Here is a 13614-nt window from a genome sequence, read left to right on the forward strand (position 1 = left end):
AACTCCAGCAGAAACTGAGAATTTTGGAAATGAAGACACAGAAAGACATGTTCACGTTCTGATCAGGTCTTAGCCCTCACTATGTATTGTTTAAAAGAAATACATCAGGCATGGCTATACCTTACAGGTGTTGCTTACCCTTGGGTCTATGCTGGCAGCTGTCGTGCAGATAAAGAAATCTCTTGTCTTGCTTGTCACCATTCCTTTGTTGCATTTTCTACAACTAAGCAACCAACCTCCTGCTTTATGTTCACACCAGTACCCATGTGCCAAGTGTACATGAACGGCCACATGATATGCATTGTCAGGTGTTAGTAAGCAAAGTATTTAAGAGATCACTGTCAAATTTGTTTCAAACTGAAAATGTATGATGTGGATTCTTGTTAGCTTTGGTAAGTTCAGTTTTTCACCAGCCCGCCGATGCAAAAATCTTTCCCCAGAGGCTGTTGTGAATAGAAATATGTTCAAACAGAAACCAAAATATCTGGACAAGCAAGTCAATGCAGATGTGGCTTAAGATTCATTTCCTCAACATGCTGGGCATCAAACTGACTGAGACTTTGCTGACGTGAAAAGGAAAATCCCCGGGGTTACACGTTTTCCCTCAGCTTTACTGTCACACTTGAGCCAAGGTTTCCCACAAATGTCAACACTGAAGCTGTCCACTGAACTAACTGAAACTAACTCAAGTTTCAGGAAAAGTAGGAAATTAAGCCTTCAGCTAACTAGAGGAGGGACGTTCACAGCAAAAGGTTTTTCTCAGCACAAAAGACGAGATTCTGTCGAGATATACCAGACTTTGTTTAGCAAACAATACTGACTGACAAAAAAAAATAAGGCTCACACAATAAAACAGAAAAACACTACAGTGTGGAGGAAGACAGCTCAGCTACAGTCAATGCAAGGTGCACTTCTGGTAAAGCACTGAGCTTAAACTACTTAAGTCTGAAAATGTTCAGCTGGAAGCACTTCTGAGGTTGTGTGTTGAAATGCAGTTAATTTAATCCCTGATATTCAATTGCTTGATAATAGGTGAATACCGCTGTAATGATTGCCACAGTGCCTCTCATTAGAAGCTGTTGGAGAGAGAAGCACAAGCTCTGCTCATTCGCCTGCCCGTCCACCACATCCTGAGGTCAGAATCACAAAGGTAGAGCACGTCTACATTAATGAAACACACATATGCCTACATGAATGAAAAACACAAGTCAAAAGAGAGTGCACAGCTCAAACAAAGGAACAAGACTTTTTCTTTTTTTTCCGCCCCTGGGGAGAGTCTCACAGTTCCTCAGAATTTAAAGACACATTCTTGCACATCCTTTTTTAGGAAATTTCATGATAACTAAAGAAGTTACCGATACTGTCCCAGATAACGCTCTCTGGCTCAATTGAACTAAGCTGACTCATCATCCACGACAGGACCACGTCACTAAACCCATTCCAATGTGCTTCGTCGAGCCCAGAAACATACCAAACATAACATTACAACGATTTCCCACAAGCAGTCAAATCTAGTAGTAATCCACCTACAAAATCCTGCTCACATTTCTTAAGTCTCTTCAAGATAACTGACCACACTGGTGAGCAAATTAGGCAAAACTGGGGAAACACACATTCTTACGCAGTTTCATTATCATTGCAGGATAAAGTACTATCAGTGTGACTCCTTCAGTTTCCTCTGCTTTATCTTTTCATGCAGCTAATGAGGTGTTTGGCTTTAGTCATACTTCCCGCATTAATACATTTTACAAACTCTGGAAATAACGACTGCTTCGACATTCTGTAAAAGTGTGGCTTTGTCCTCATTGAGCTTTCTTTCTGTGGTTACTTCAAGGAAGACCATGATTCATAGTAATAATAACAGCGTTTGTCTGTGTTTGCTCATAACTCTGTCATGTTGTTCTCACCTCAAAATTAACAGACAAGTTCCTCTTGAGGGCAATTTCATAGACCAGGCTGATCTCTGATTTGCTGGCGTCGGTGCCTTCCTCGGTCTCCCCTTTCTCCTCTGGGTTCTGGAAAAGAAACAAACAAATGTGTGTTTTTAACTAGGACACAGGTTTAACAAACGGTCTGTCGTTTCATGCAGCAGCTAAACTATTACAACCATTTTTTCATTATCACGTCACCACAGTGTTAAAACGTTGATGTTTCTCCCACTTTTGCATCCAGTCACACAAACAAGGAGGTTAGCAGAAGTGAAGGGGTACAGCTATTTCTAATTAAAGTTAAAATTCAAAACGGCCGCTGCCACCACGGAAGCTTTGGCAGCTCTGGTTTATATAAGTAGCATCACTGCTATCGTGAAATCAAACGAGAAGCCAACGCTGCAAGAGTCTCAGCCATCACTTAACTCCCTGTTTGGGAGAATTATGATCTCCCACTAAATAAGAAACACTGGAAAGAAGTGCCGATTGAATCACGACTGTGTGGAAAAACTTTTGAACCGACTATATGTCAAGTGGTGTCACAAAAGTGTGGTTTTCTTGGGCTTCAGCAAAATAAATAAGAACTAAATTGACAACAAACCCCATAAAATACTGCAGATATGCAACCACAAGAAGCATAACTAGCCTGAGGCCACTAACAATGTGCAGACATTTTTTGTAACTAAATCAGCTAAATAGTAGGATATTTTCTTTTGGGGTTATTCTTAAGAGTTTCTAATAAGGTAGATTATTTTTCTTTTAATAAATGGAAAGAACATCTTCCTTTTTGTTTTTGCCAACCCATGACTCCAAAACCTGTGGCACATATCAAACAAAAAACATTTCTGAATTACCCAACAAGAGCGTGGATGTCGGCCAACCTGCTGCAACGAAACGCTCGTCTGTTTTCTGGATACAGCCCTAATCTGATATGGGACTGAGAACTCGGTTACCGGGACACGACTGGTGGTCCTCTGTCTGCACAGGAAGGTCTTAAAGGGGTGGTCCAGAATTCCTGTGTGCTACCTCTCCTCTAGATAGCGTTGTTGGTGAAAATTAATAACACTGTCCTCCTCAAAAAAGAAACTACAGCACGAGGAGTCAAAAAAAAAAGAGACGATGAAGGTCAGCAGGAACTCATTTCGCATGTTTTTGTATCTACAGACAGTTCTGGTGACATTTCTATGTGAACAATTCAAAAAAATGTCTCCCTAGCCACAACATTCCTGCTCATTAATCTATAAAACAAGTCTGGACTTCAAGTCAGATGATTCAGGTTTGAGATTTTAGTTATTTAACGGTTTCAGAATTGCCAAGTTAACTGTATAAATATAGATCCAACTGACAAGAGCAGCTTTCAGAAATTCCTAAACTGGTTACAATTCATCTCTGAAAAGACATCTTGCTATTGGTCACGACAGTCTCTTCTGCTTGTAATAAAACCTTGTTCACACCATGGAGATCATATCATCAGCCATACAACATTTTTTTTTTTTTTTGCTGCCAGTTGTGTATGGGAATGCAGAGTGCTGTCTTGATCTTTATCTTCTCATGTCCAGCTCTTTGTCTGATTAAGTCTGAATGGCTGCGGTCTTTCCCTTTGGGCTCCTTCCCTTCTCCCGCTTCATTGTGTGACCTGATACAGCACATGATTAATACCGTGTGATCTCTTGGATTTCACAGGAAACAGTCACGTTGCACCTACCGCACTGGGCCAAAGACCTAATATTCGAGGGAGGTACACGCACTGGATTTGAAACATACGGTACTGTGGAAAGGTTTTTGGCACTTTAAATGTTTAGATTTATATTCATCATGCGGTGCCATCGGGGTGGCGTCTGATCGGTCCCAAATCCATTTTGGACAATGACTTTAAACAGCCAGGATTATAATGAATTATCTAGCGGCAAAAAGAACAAGGAGTCCTGTAACGTACAGTAATGCCCTCGCTGAACCGACAGCATCACGTCAGTCTGGTATTACACAATATGAGAGAAGCAACTTGCCAACCGTGGCATGTTCTCCAAGCAGCCTACCTGCCAAGTACCTTGAAAAACTGTATGCTTAAGTATCTAGGAGAATCTGTGATCCAAACGGCAAAGGGTGATTACACCACATATTGATTTGTTTTAGCTTTCTTCTGTTTATGACAACTTGTATGAAGTCGACTGATAAAAACCACAGTAGTGCTCATAATGTATTATGTATGTACATAAATACGAAAAACTTGAAAGTGAGTCAGTCCAAAGGGGCTCAAGTCCATTCTCCCTCCCACTGTTTTCATTTGAATTTTAATATGCATTTATAGCTTTCATGGTCACAGATTCCTCTTTCACCCTCAATTTTGATGCGTGTGATCAATAGCGTGAATCCGCTCTCAAGGCTGCCTCGCCAAACCGCCGTGGGTAAACGTCCGCATGTGTCAGTCGGTGCGTATTCGCGTGCGAAACCGGAATGACCGAGCAGATTAGCAAACTTCCTGTGACAAAGACAAACAGAGGGCTAAATCTGACCTCGGTACTGCTTCTAGTTATGGATGTACTGGACAGGGTGTCCTGCTGAAAAATAACAACCGATATAGCTTTCTAAGATATTAACAGTCACCCTGAAGGAGCTATTTGAATGAAAAGTGCCTACGGGCGAAGAGAATGCTTTGTTTTCACAATCGAGTTCACGCTCAATTGATTTCAAAGGGGAAACGCACTCTTAGATCAAAGGATAGGAAGGGACTCCCGGTGGATGAGACAACATAATTCTGCAAAACTGAAAGAAAAACTGTTCTCAGAGATCTAAATATATCTTCCTTCACACCACCCATGCCCTGAGCATGCAACTAATGTCCTAGAAACCCTCATAAATGCCCAGTTCAACTGCTGATAGTGAGGTAAACAGACAAATCTTTTTTTTGTCCCCCCCACAAAACAGAAAGAACATTTGTTTCACTACACATATAAGATTTTTTTTTTATCAGCAGCAGTTAAACCCTCTGGCAGGGACTTCGAAGTTAGTCAACCGTTTTAGTGTTTAACATTTATTGCTGCCTGAAATCCTGTAAAATTGCAGGTGTTTTGTCATTCCTGAGGTTACGTATTGTTGCGCTACCTGTGGATAAACACTCTAATTACAGTGTCACTGATATTTAGCTGTGGTCTTCCTTGACATAAAGGTTTGACAGCCCATGGTGAAAAGAAACGCATATAGCTGGAGGGTGTCCACACACTTCCACATGTAGGAACACACACACACTCACGCAGACACAGAATGACAGACGTATACTGTAGACACAATGTGCCTCAATTTGTAAATCAAGACTCAGAAGCAGCAGCAAACAAAGAGCTCATTTATGGAGGCCGACGCCACAAGACAGCAAGGCAGGCAAGTGAGAAGAGCCAAAGCGTTTTGAATAACCATCAGCGATGCCAGGCGGTGAGGATATGGGGTAATTTGATTTCCGGTGGGAGATGATAACAACAGTTAACAGCTATGCCTGAGGGAAACTCTGGAAAGGTACAATGACATTGGGAGTAGGCAGAAAGAAAAGGGCGGACAGGAAAAAAAACAAAAAAAAACGAAAGAGGGAACACAAAATACACCCCTGCCAGGTGCAAACTAAAACTATCAAGATTGCGGGGCTTAAATTATACATTAGAGTAATTAGAGCCGAGCTGGATTTGGATTCAATCTGATGAAAAGCTTCATCTTAGTAACTGCAGAAAAACTACATAACACTTCAGAGCCATCAGCGGGATGGGACGGACGGATCGGCAGCGAAAATCCTTTGACTTTTTAATTAAGGGAAGCGTTTCCAGGTAGGAGGGGCTGGAGTAGTCATCTGAGGTGAAAGCAGTCATAAGGTGACAAAAGTGCTGAAGGGATGAGGTTGCATTGATCGGACAATCTGAGTTGTGGTGGAGGGGGGGAGAGAGGGTGGGTAGATGTTTCATAAGGTGGAAATGCATGTAGACAGTACAACTTATGCATTAAGTAGAGATCCGGGATCATACTGGCTGATTAGTCAAAGTATTTGGCAGAATAAATAACAATCTTCAAATTGTTTGTGCGGTTTGAGGATCGATGCTACTTCTAATCGCAAAGTTTCTCTCCTGGCATTGATTCTAATATTAAAAGACGGACATCTGATTCAGTCATTTGCTGTAAATGTGTGTTTCATCACCAACACGAGACGCAGCATAAAATAAACTTGCTACCTTCAGGATCTAGTCCAAGTAATACCTAGTCACATGTGAAATACGACTCTATAAATGCTACTGAAGCCTGTCTGAAGAGAAGCAGGAAAGTGCGGTTAGGGTGTGACAGACTTCTATCACTGAATCCTTTGGCAGTGGCAGCCAGTAACTAGGTAGTGAGAAAGAGAGAGTGTGTTTCTATGGTGACGTTTATCACCGACCATGGGAATGTGATTCACGTCCATCGAGGCTTCAGTGATGTTGATGTTCAAACAACTGCAGTACCGCAGCACAGAACGGTGGAACGCAGTTTGATTTAAATTGATAGAAATAATTACATCAGTGCAATAAAGAAATGTGGCTGCAAAGTAAAAAATGAAATAAATAAATGCTACAACTATTTATATTATATATATTTTACACATATATTGTCAAAGCCTGTGATACCGAAATGGTACGTTTATTGCCAAAACGCTGCATATTTTTATTGGGTATCCAATATAAATGGACTAAACGTAGGTCTATGAGCAGCCAGTGCTCACTGACCCGTTGGTTTTGAATGACAGCTCAAATAATATTTCAAAATGTAGGTGTTTACCATTTTATATATTCATTCTGGCATTTATATATTTCAGTATGTATTTCACTGGCGTTTTCTCACTTTGAATACCAGCATTTCACATAAATCAGCCTATTTAACCTATCGATTCCTCCCTTCCTCTACAGTAGCTTGTGTATTATGTGACAGCTGAAGCTACATAAGATTTAGAGTGCAGTGTACTACAATCAAATGCTCTCTGTATTTGTACCGTTTCTAGAAGACTCTCCAAGAGCAGCAACACTCACAAGATGCCTGGGAAATGAAATGGATACAGCCTACTTCTTATTTCCCTTTTCTGAATGCATTAAGCTTTTGTACACAGCAAGTATCGGTATCAGTATTAGTATCAGGGATACTGAGGCCTGGGTTTTGCTTGTCATCGGATCGGAAAGGAAATCACTGGCATGGGTGTAAAAGTAAAATGCACAAATTGGTCCTCAAGTGACAACAGCAATCCCATTACTACTTAAGAAGCAAGTGCATTGAAAACACAATGATCTATGCAGCACTTTATGATAATGAAGGATCCAAAGGGACTGGTCCATTGAATAGAGATCATTTTACCACGAAAAGGTGATGTTACATGTTGTTTTATTTCACTGCCATTAAAATACTAAAATGAACAATGACTTAATCCCAACAACAAGCATTGTCTGTGTGGATGGAGCCAAACTGAGCCTAATCCTTTGTCCCCTCGGCTTCCATTGTTGTCTAAAAACAGTCAAAAACAGGTAACCGGTGCACATTATGGCATTGTTTCGTTATCACAAAGGGCATCATTGTGTATTAAATACCAGTCAATCTTAATTGTAAACCAAATCCAAATCAAAGAGGGGCTGAAAATGTATCTCTACTGATACAAAGTTTACTCTTGATGGTTAAAGAATTCAGTGGGGTTTTTTTTTGTTTTTAATTATGCATATGAAATGTAAACATATTTGATCTTTTTTTTTTTTTTTAAATTTAGTTTTCCTAACAAAGTCAGAAAGTCATGTGAAAGCAACCCAGGGAAGGGTAGACACTCAGAGGCTTCCACTGTAAGCAAGTCTGATGATTTCTTTAAGCATAACTAATGGTTTAGTTATATTTTTGCAAGATTTTGCAGCTGCCTGCATAATGATTTAAAAAACTCAAGTGCTTCACCGACAACATGAGTCCAGTGGTGAACAGCGATAGTATGGTTACATCCAGCAGCCAGGAAAGTAAACAACTCTCATAAACAAATCTCACAGGGTCAGTCAGACAGAAGGCCGTGCCGTTTTTTAAAGCAATAACGGTGTCATGAAGATAGCTCTGGGAATTCCCTGAGCAGAAGTCAACAAGTGCATGCTAAACAACTACTGGAATGTAATGTTCTTGTAAGTCTCTGTGTTTACACGTGCTTGTGTGTGTGTTTACCTGTGGTGGCCGTTCAGGGATGGGTTCATTGCGCAGGGCTTGCAGGGCCTTCATGGCAGCGTTGTGTCTGGCTGCTTGGCGGGTGCGTCCCTCACCAATAAACTCATGACTCCCCACAGACAGCTGCACATAGAAGATCTTAGGAACAGGATAATGGTACCTAGAATATAAAGAACACAGGAATAATGATCAAAAATCTTGCAATATTGCAGGATGGATTTGTTTACCCTAAGGTGAATGTTTATTTCTGGCCTAAAAACAGATGAAAAACAAGTGAAGGAAGAGGCTCGAACATTATGAGCCAAGTTATCAATTCACACCGTTTACACCGTTCCCAAATTAAAGGCCCACCACTTCATCAGGGTCAATTACTACACAATAGCCTGTTGGCCAACCACTTGAGTAATGCCTTGCTATTGAATCTCAGTTCAGGGATACAAAACAAAGCACAGGGACATATATCCTCTCCGCTTTCTTCTTACCCCGAACATAGATTACACTCTCTTTCTTTGGGTCCTGACAGAGCGGGACTGAGCTGTCACCGAGCAGATTTAGAGGTCTGCGTGTGTGATACCCCCTCCTGGGTCAGTAGGAGAAGGGCTGAGAATGTCTGCTGGACTGAGGACAAGGAAAGAGAAATAGTGGGAAAACTAATAAGAGAAGAGAGAAATCCAAAGTTTTTAATATCCTTCTCCCTGTCCGCTTTACTCTCTGCCAATATACACTTATATTCACGAGGACATACAACCGCCATATGTGGTCGACACAAATGGATAACAGCAGCTGAGATTTATGGAAATGTGTCTTGACCAGCGTCTGGTTCCCAAACTGTATTCGATATTTTTACGTTTGGCTCCGAGCTTTTAATGAGAGAATGAAAATCCATAGTAAGTGAATATGGTGGAGTTTATTTCACTACTTGCAGAAGAAAATTAAAACAGGCTTTAAGGATATACAGCTATCCCTTTTCTCTGTGTATACATTTCAATACCGCAATATCCTACTTGGCACTGTAGCCAGGCTAATGCTTGATTGAGTGCGTGTGGGAATTTGGGGAACCCAAGAAGCAGTTTCTTTCACAACAAATTGCACACATGCACATTATTAAATGAAGACGTATCACGTTAAGCTAGCCCTAACCCAACAAGTGCTTTTTGATACGTCTGAAAACTACAAACAGCCCCTTGTGTATATTCTAATGTATTTAATGACTGATCACATGTTGTGAGTCATTGATTCTCTTGTGTCTCCTAAAGCATAACAGGACAAAGGGTGTGTTCCAATACCCATGTTACTGTATTACATAGTATGCCAGAAAAAGATTTTGTATGTCCCAATACATTAAACGTCAAATGCGGTGTGCCAAAAATACCAGGATGTCCTACTACATTCAGTCTCACTTTACACTATGGAAGCCAGCGTGCTTTTCTGGCCATTCTGAGCTGCAATCCTTTGCACACCGGAAGATACATCACATACGTAATAGTGCCTCACGTGAGTATAAACAAACCTGAGCTGCTTACCGACAAATGACAACTCAATTCGTGCAACAGAATATATGAGAAAGACAGTCAAAATTTAAGACAAAGTGGCACATCACAGTTTTTAAAGGCAACTGCAGAACGTACTGAAAGTAAAAACAACAAGTGTATGAATTGGAACTATGCTAAAAGTTGGTACCGTAATTTTCGGACTATAAGCGGCTGCTTTTTTCACACGCTTTGAACACTGCGGCTTAAACAATGATGCAGCTAATTAATGGATTTTTACGAATTTGCTTTGAGACGAAAGTGACATTGAGAGTGACAAGAGAGACTGAGGAAGTGTGTGACGAAGTAATTCTGAGGCTGTTCTATTCTGACACTGAAGAAGATGACATTAGTGGTTTTAGTGCGCAGGAAGAAGATGAAGATAGCCATCAATGACTTTTCCTGCTAGGCTACTGTGTTACAGGCACTGTTCGGAAAAAAGCATTTACTGTACGTATTTGTGTATGTTATCGGGATGTATTTAATTAAAAACTAAAAAAAATCTTTACGTGTAAATATCTCATGTTACAACGTGGACACCTGCAGCTTACAGACAAGTGCGGCCTATATATGTACGCATTGTTTTTCTTTTCAAAGTAAGTGGGTGCAGCTTATATGCAAGTCTGAAATAAACCAAAGTCCTAGGAAAATGTTCATTTGGACCTAAAGATGACGAAAAGTCAGCGATCACCACAGTTACTGCAATCCATTCTAAGGGGAGCATGAATGTGTGCTCCAAATTCTTTTGTTTTCTTTTCTTGACAAATCCATTTCATAGATGTTAATAACAATAAGAGGAACACCAAAGTCATTGCAGTTCATCCTTGGGGTGATCTTAAATGTGGTTCATAACTATATATGTGACTTTGAACCAAATATCAATGCAATCCATCCAACAGCTGCCAAGAAACTTCACTAAAAAACATCAATGGCAACCTAATAACTAGAAGAAAAGGCAGGGATTTACCAAAACCAGTGAAATTCATCAACCAGGATTCATGAATGTCAAAAAGTACTAAAGTTAACAGCAATAAATCCAGTAGATGTTTTAATGTGGACCAATGCGGTTGACTAATCGACAGAGACAAACATTTTCTGTAACATTTCAACACCTACTTTAAAATAATGGTGTCTTGACATGAAGATACTGCGAAAGGCTTTACTTTGGATTTCACATCTAAAGGAGCTGTCTCATCCGTCGGGTGTATTACCTCATCAAACTGCACTGTAGCACCGTCGCCCTATTCCCAGATGTGAGCCATTACTGTGGTGTGTCTAATCATCGTTATTGTAACTGACAGAAAATGTGACAAATAGTACATAAATGAGGCCCGACAATGAGGCCGATCAACCTCAGACCTGAGAAGCTTACCGAAAAAAGAAATTTTGACTTTTTTGGCTTCTGTTTTTTCCTTTTTTTTCCACAGAAATACCAAAAATACTGCTGCTTTACTCACAGCAACTATTACAAAATAACCCTTTGCAACACATTTTCCTGAACATCTCCTCCCCTCTTCCCACTCTCCTTGTGTCTTTCCTCAACGTCCCGCTCAGCAGTCCTAACAATGAGTCAGCGTATTACTCCCAGAATTCCAGCAGGTCTTTCTCCAGCCCACAGCCCTCCTCTCATCCGTCTGCTCTCAACTCCTGGCCACGGGAGCCGTCCCTGGGCGGGGGCCTGCCTGGCCCTCGCACGTCAAGTGTGGCCCCAGGGTCTCAGAGGACATGCCAAGTGCAACATGGGCTCCGGCCAACAGCGCTGAGCCGAGATGGGAGCAGCTGGGGCTGGAGCACTGAGTACAGGTGCAGAGAGGAAGAGAAAGAGGCATAAGAAAGAGAAAGAGGCTGAAGGAGAGAGGGAAAAAAGGAAGGAAAGAAAGGGAGTAGAGAGAGAGAGAGACATGGAGGGAGGCCTGTGGGAGACCCGACTCCACAACGTGGGAAAGTAGTGGCTTACACACAAGCGAGTAAGCCAAGAACACAGGCGAGCACACATACACACATCAAAATCACGTAGACAAAAAAAGGCTGGAAAATCACATTAGAGTGCCGTAGCCAGTACAAAAATCACCGCATGCTAGCTAGAGCTGCTTATTATGTGTTATCAATTCATACTTCTGGTATTATTGTTATTACTACACACAGAGGGAATTGGACCAGGTCCCCTGTTGGGAGGGTGTGGAGACTGCTCAAAGGGAAAAAAAAAAAGAAAAAAAGAAGCATCACTGTGTCTGTGCGATGACGCAAGTGTATGTGTGGATCCAGTATGACTCAAAAGAAGAGGACGACTGATGCCGCAACTCAATCAAATGATAACTCATCAACATTTAGCTGTGAGTAATGAATTTGACTTTGAAGGCAGAACCTTCCCTGCAGCTCTCTTTAATGTGGGCCATGGTAGCAAAGGTTACCGTTTCATCTTAATCATTCAAAGACTCATGCATGAGCACACAGAGAGATAGACACATAGTCAGATCTTAGTGTTTATAAGCCCACACGCATGCCGAGTGGGAAATGGAAGATATGGTATTGCAATTATTACTATAAATGACAGAGTGACATCTCAGCTGGAAGCTATTTTCTTCAGTGGCATGACAAACTACTCGAAATGCTTGTGCAGAAAAAAAATAAAACTACACGTTTTCTCTCACAGCAACTGTATGTTACACTTGGTCTTAGGAAACAGCTCACGTCTCATCCATGATGTTCTTATTATTTTCGCAGCATATTTACATTCACGGCATCAGACACAGCCGGCAGTTTCCATAGCATGTGAGTCATATATATTACACAGACTGACGTCAGGTAGATCAGATAATATTATAATATACAATAGTCACATGCTCACGTGCAGATAAATATTACGCTTACATATCCGTGTACCACAGGCTGTGAAGGTATTTAGGGAAAACGTAACATGGGCGTGCCGTATTATTTCCATAGCAGGTTTTCCTCGACTATGTTTTTCAGGTTACGTGCCATTAAATATACGATATTCATTAAATAAGGCGAGACTGTTGATATTGGCAGCAGGTCGTGTATTAAGTTGCCGACATACTGTGAAATAACAACTATATCATAAGGGTTCCAGTGGTAGATATTTGCTTCGGTCAGTGCAAAATATTGTCAATATTGTACTTCAGATGATTCAACAAGGGCCTAATTTGTAGAGTTATGATGTAAACAAAAAGTGAAAAAACACTTGCAAAGTTTCACCAGCTACCATCATCCATGTGCACTTAGGTGTCTTGAAAATGTAGCACAAAAATAGAATTTAATGACTAAGTGCTCGCTGTATGAATGGGCATTTACAGCGGAGGCAGGAATGCTTCCTTGTATATTGTTGCATATATTTATGACTGCTTTTCACCAGTGCTGTGATAATGGATGTTTAATTGGGTGTAAGAGGTTCCATATTTAAAATAAAAACTTTGATTATAATAATGTAAGACAGCAATTAACGAGCTTTGATCACAGCACCGCTCGCTGATTTCACGCATTGGGAAAAAAATCATCGAAAGAGGATGAAGAAAGTGTGGGGATCAGGGAAAAGAAGGCAGCGTGAAAAGTGTAGTGAGTATGGTGTTGCCTCCTGATTGGTTGGTTTGAAAATCTTAGTGGCTGTAACAGTAATATTGTGGGATTCTGTTTTCCCACAGTTTGACAATCAAACCAAAACTTTTTCCAGAAAAATTGTCCGCCCTTGCCGCTGAATCTCTTAATCGGCTCTTGGTGAACTACGACAACCACAGTTTTTGACAGAACAGATTTTACCAACTTTCTCCCACAACTTTCAACCCAAACTCACACAGTACAACAAACATTAGCGTATCTTAATTTCAGTGTCGTTCGTTCATAAATCATCTATAAATGTTGGAACTGTCCAAGAATGAACACTGGAAGAATCTGTCATTTTCATCAGTATATTTTGATATAGTCATGCTTCTATATCAGTTGAATAAACAAACATT

The 13614-nt window shown here is 40.8% G+C and overlaps 1 protein-coding gene across 1 annotated transcript in view; it reads right to left on the minus strand.

Moving 5' to 3' along the window:
* The window catches only part of stau2 (staufen double-stranded RNA binding protein 2), a 92149-nt gene that overhangs the window by 62429 nt on the left and 16106 nt on the right, over positions 1 to 13614 (minus strand). Inside the window, exons 6-7 of the mRNA XM_008301751.1 lie at positions 8115 to 8274; positions 1908 to 2015 (exon numbers count right to left, since the gene is read on the minus strand). Of these exons, the coding sequence (XP_008299973.1) occupies positions 1908 to 2015; positions 8115 to 8274 (268 nt within the window). The remainder of the gene's footprint in view (positions 1 to 1907; positions 2016 to 8114; positions 8275 to 13614) is intronic.

This window comes from Stegastes partitus, unplaced genomic scaffold, assembly GCF_000690725.1.
Source record: "Stegastes partitus isolate 25-593 unplaced genomic scaffold, Stegastes_partitus-1.0.2 Scaffold1706, whole genome shotgun sequence".
Classification (NCBI taxonomy): domain Eukaryota; kingdom Metazoa; phylum Chordata; class Actinopteri; family Pomacentridae; genus Stegastes; species Stegastes partitus.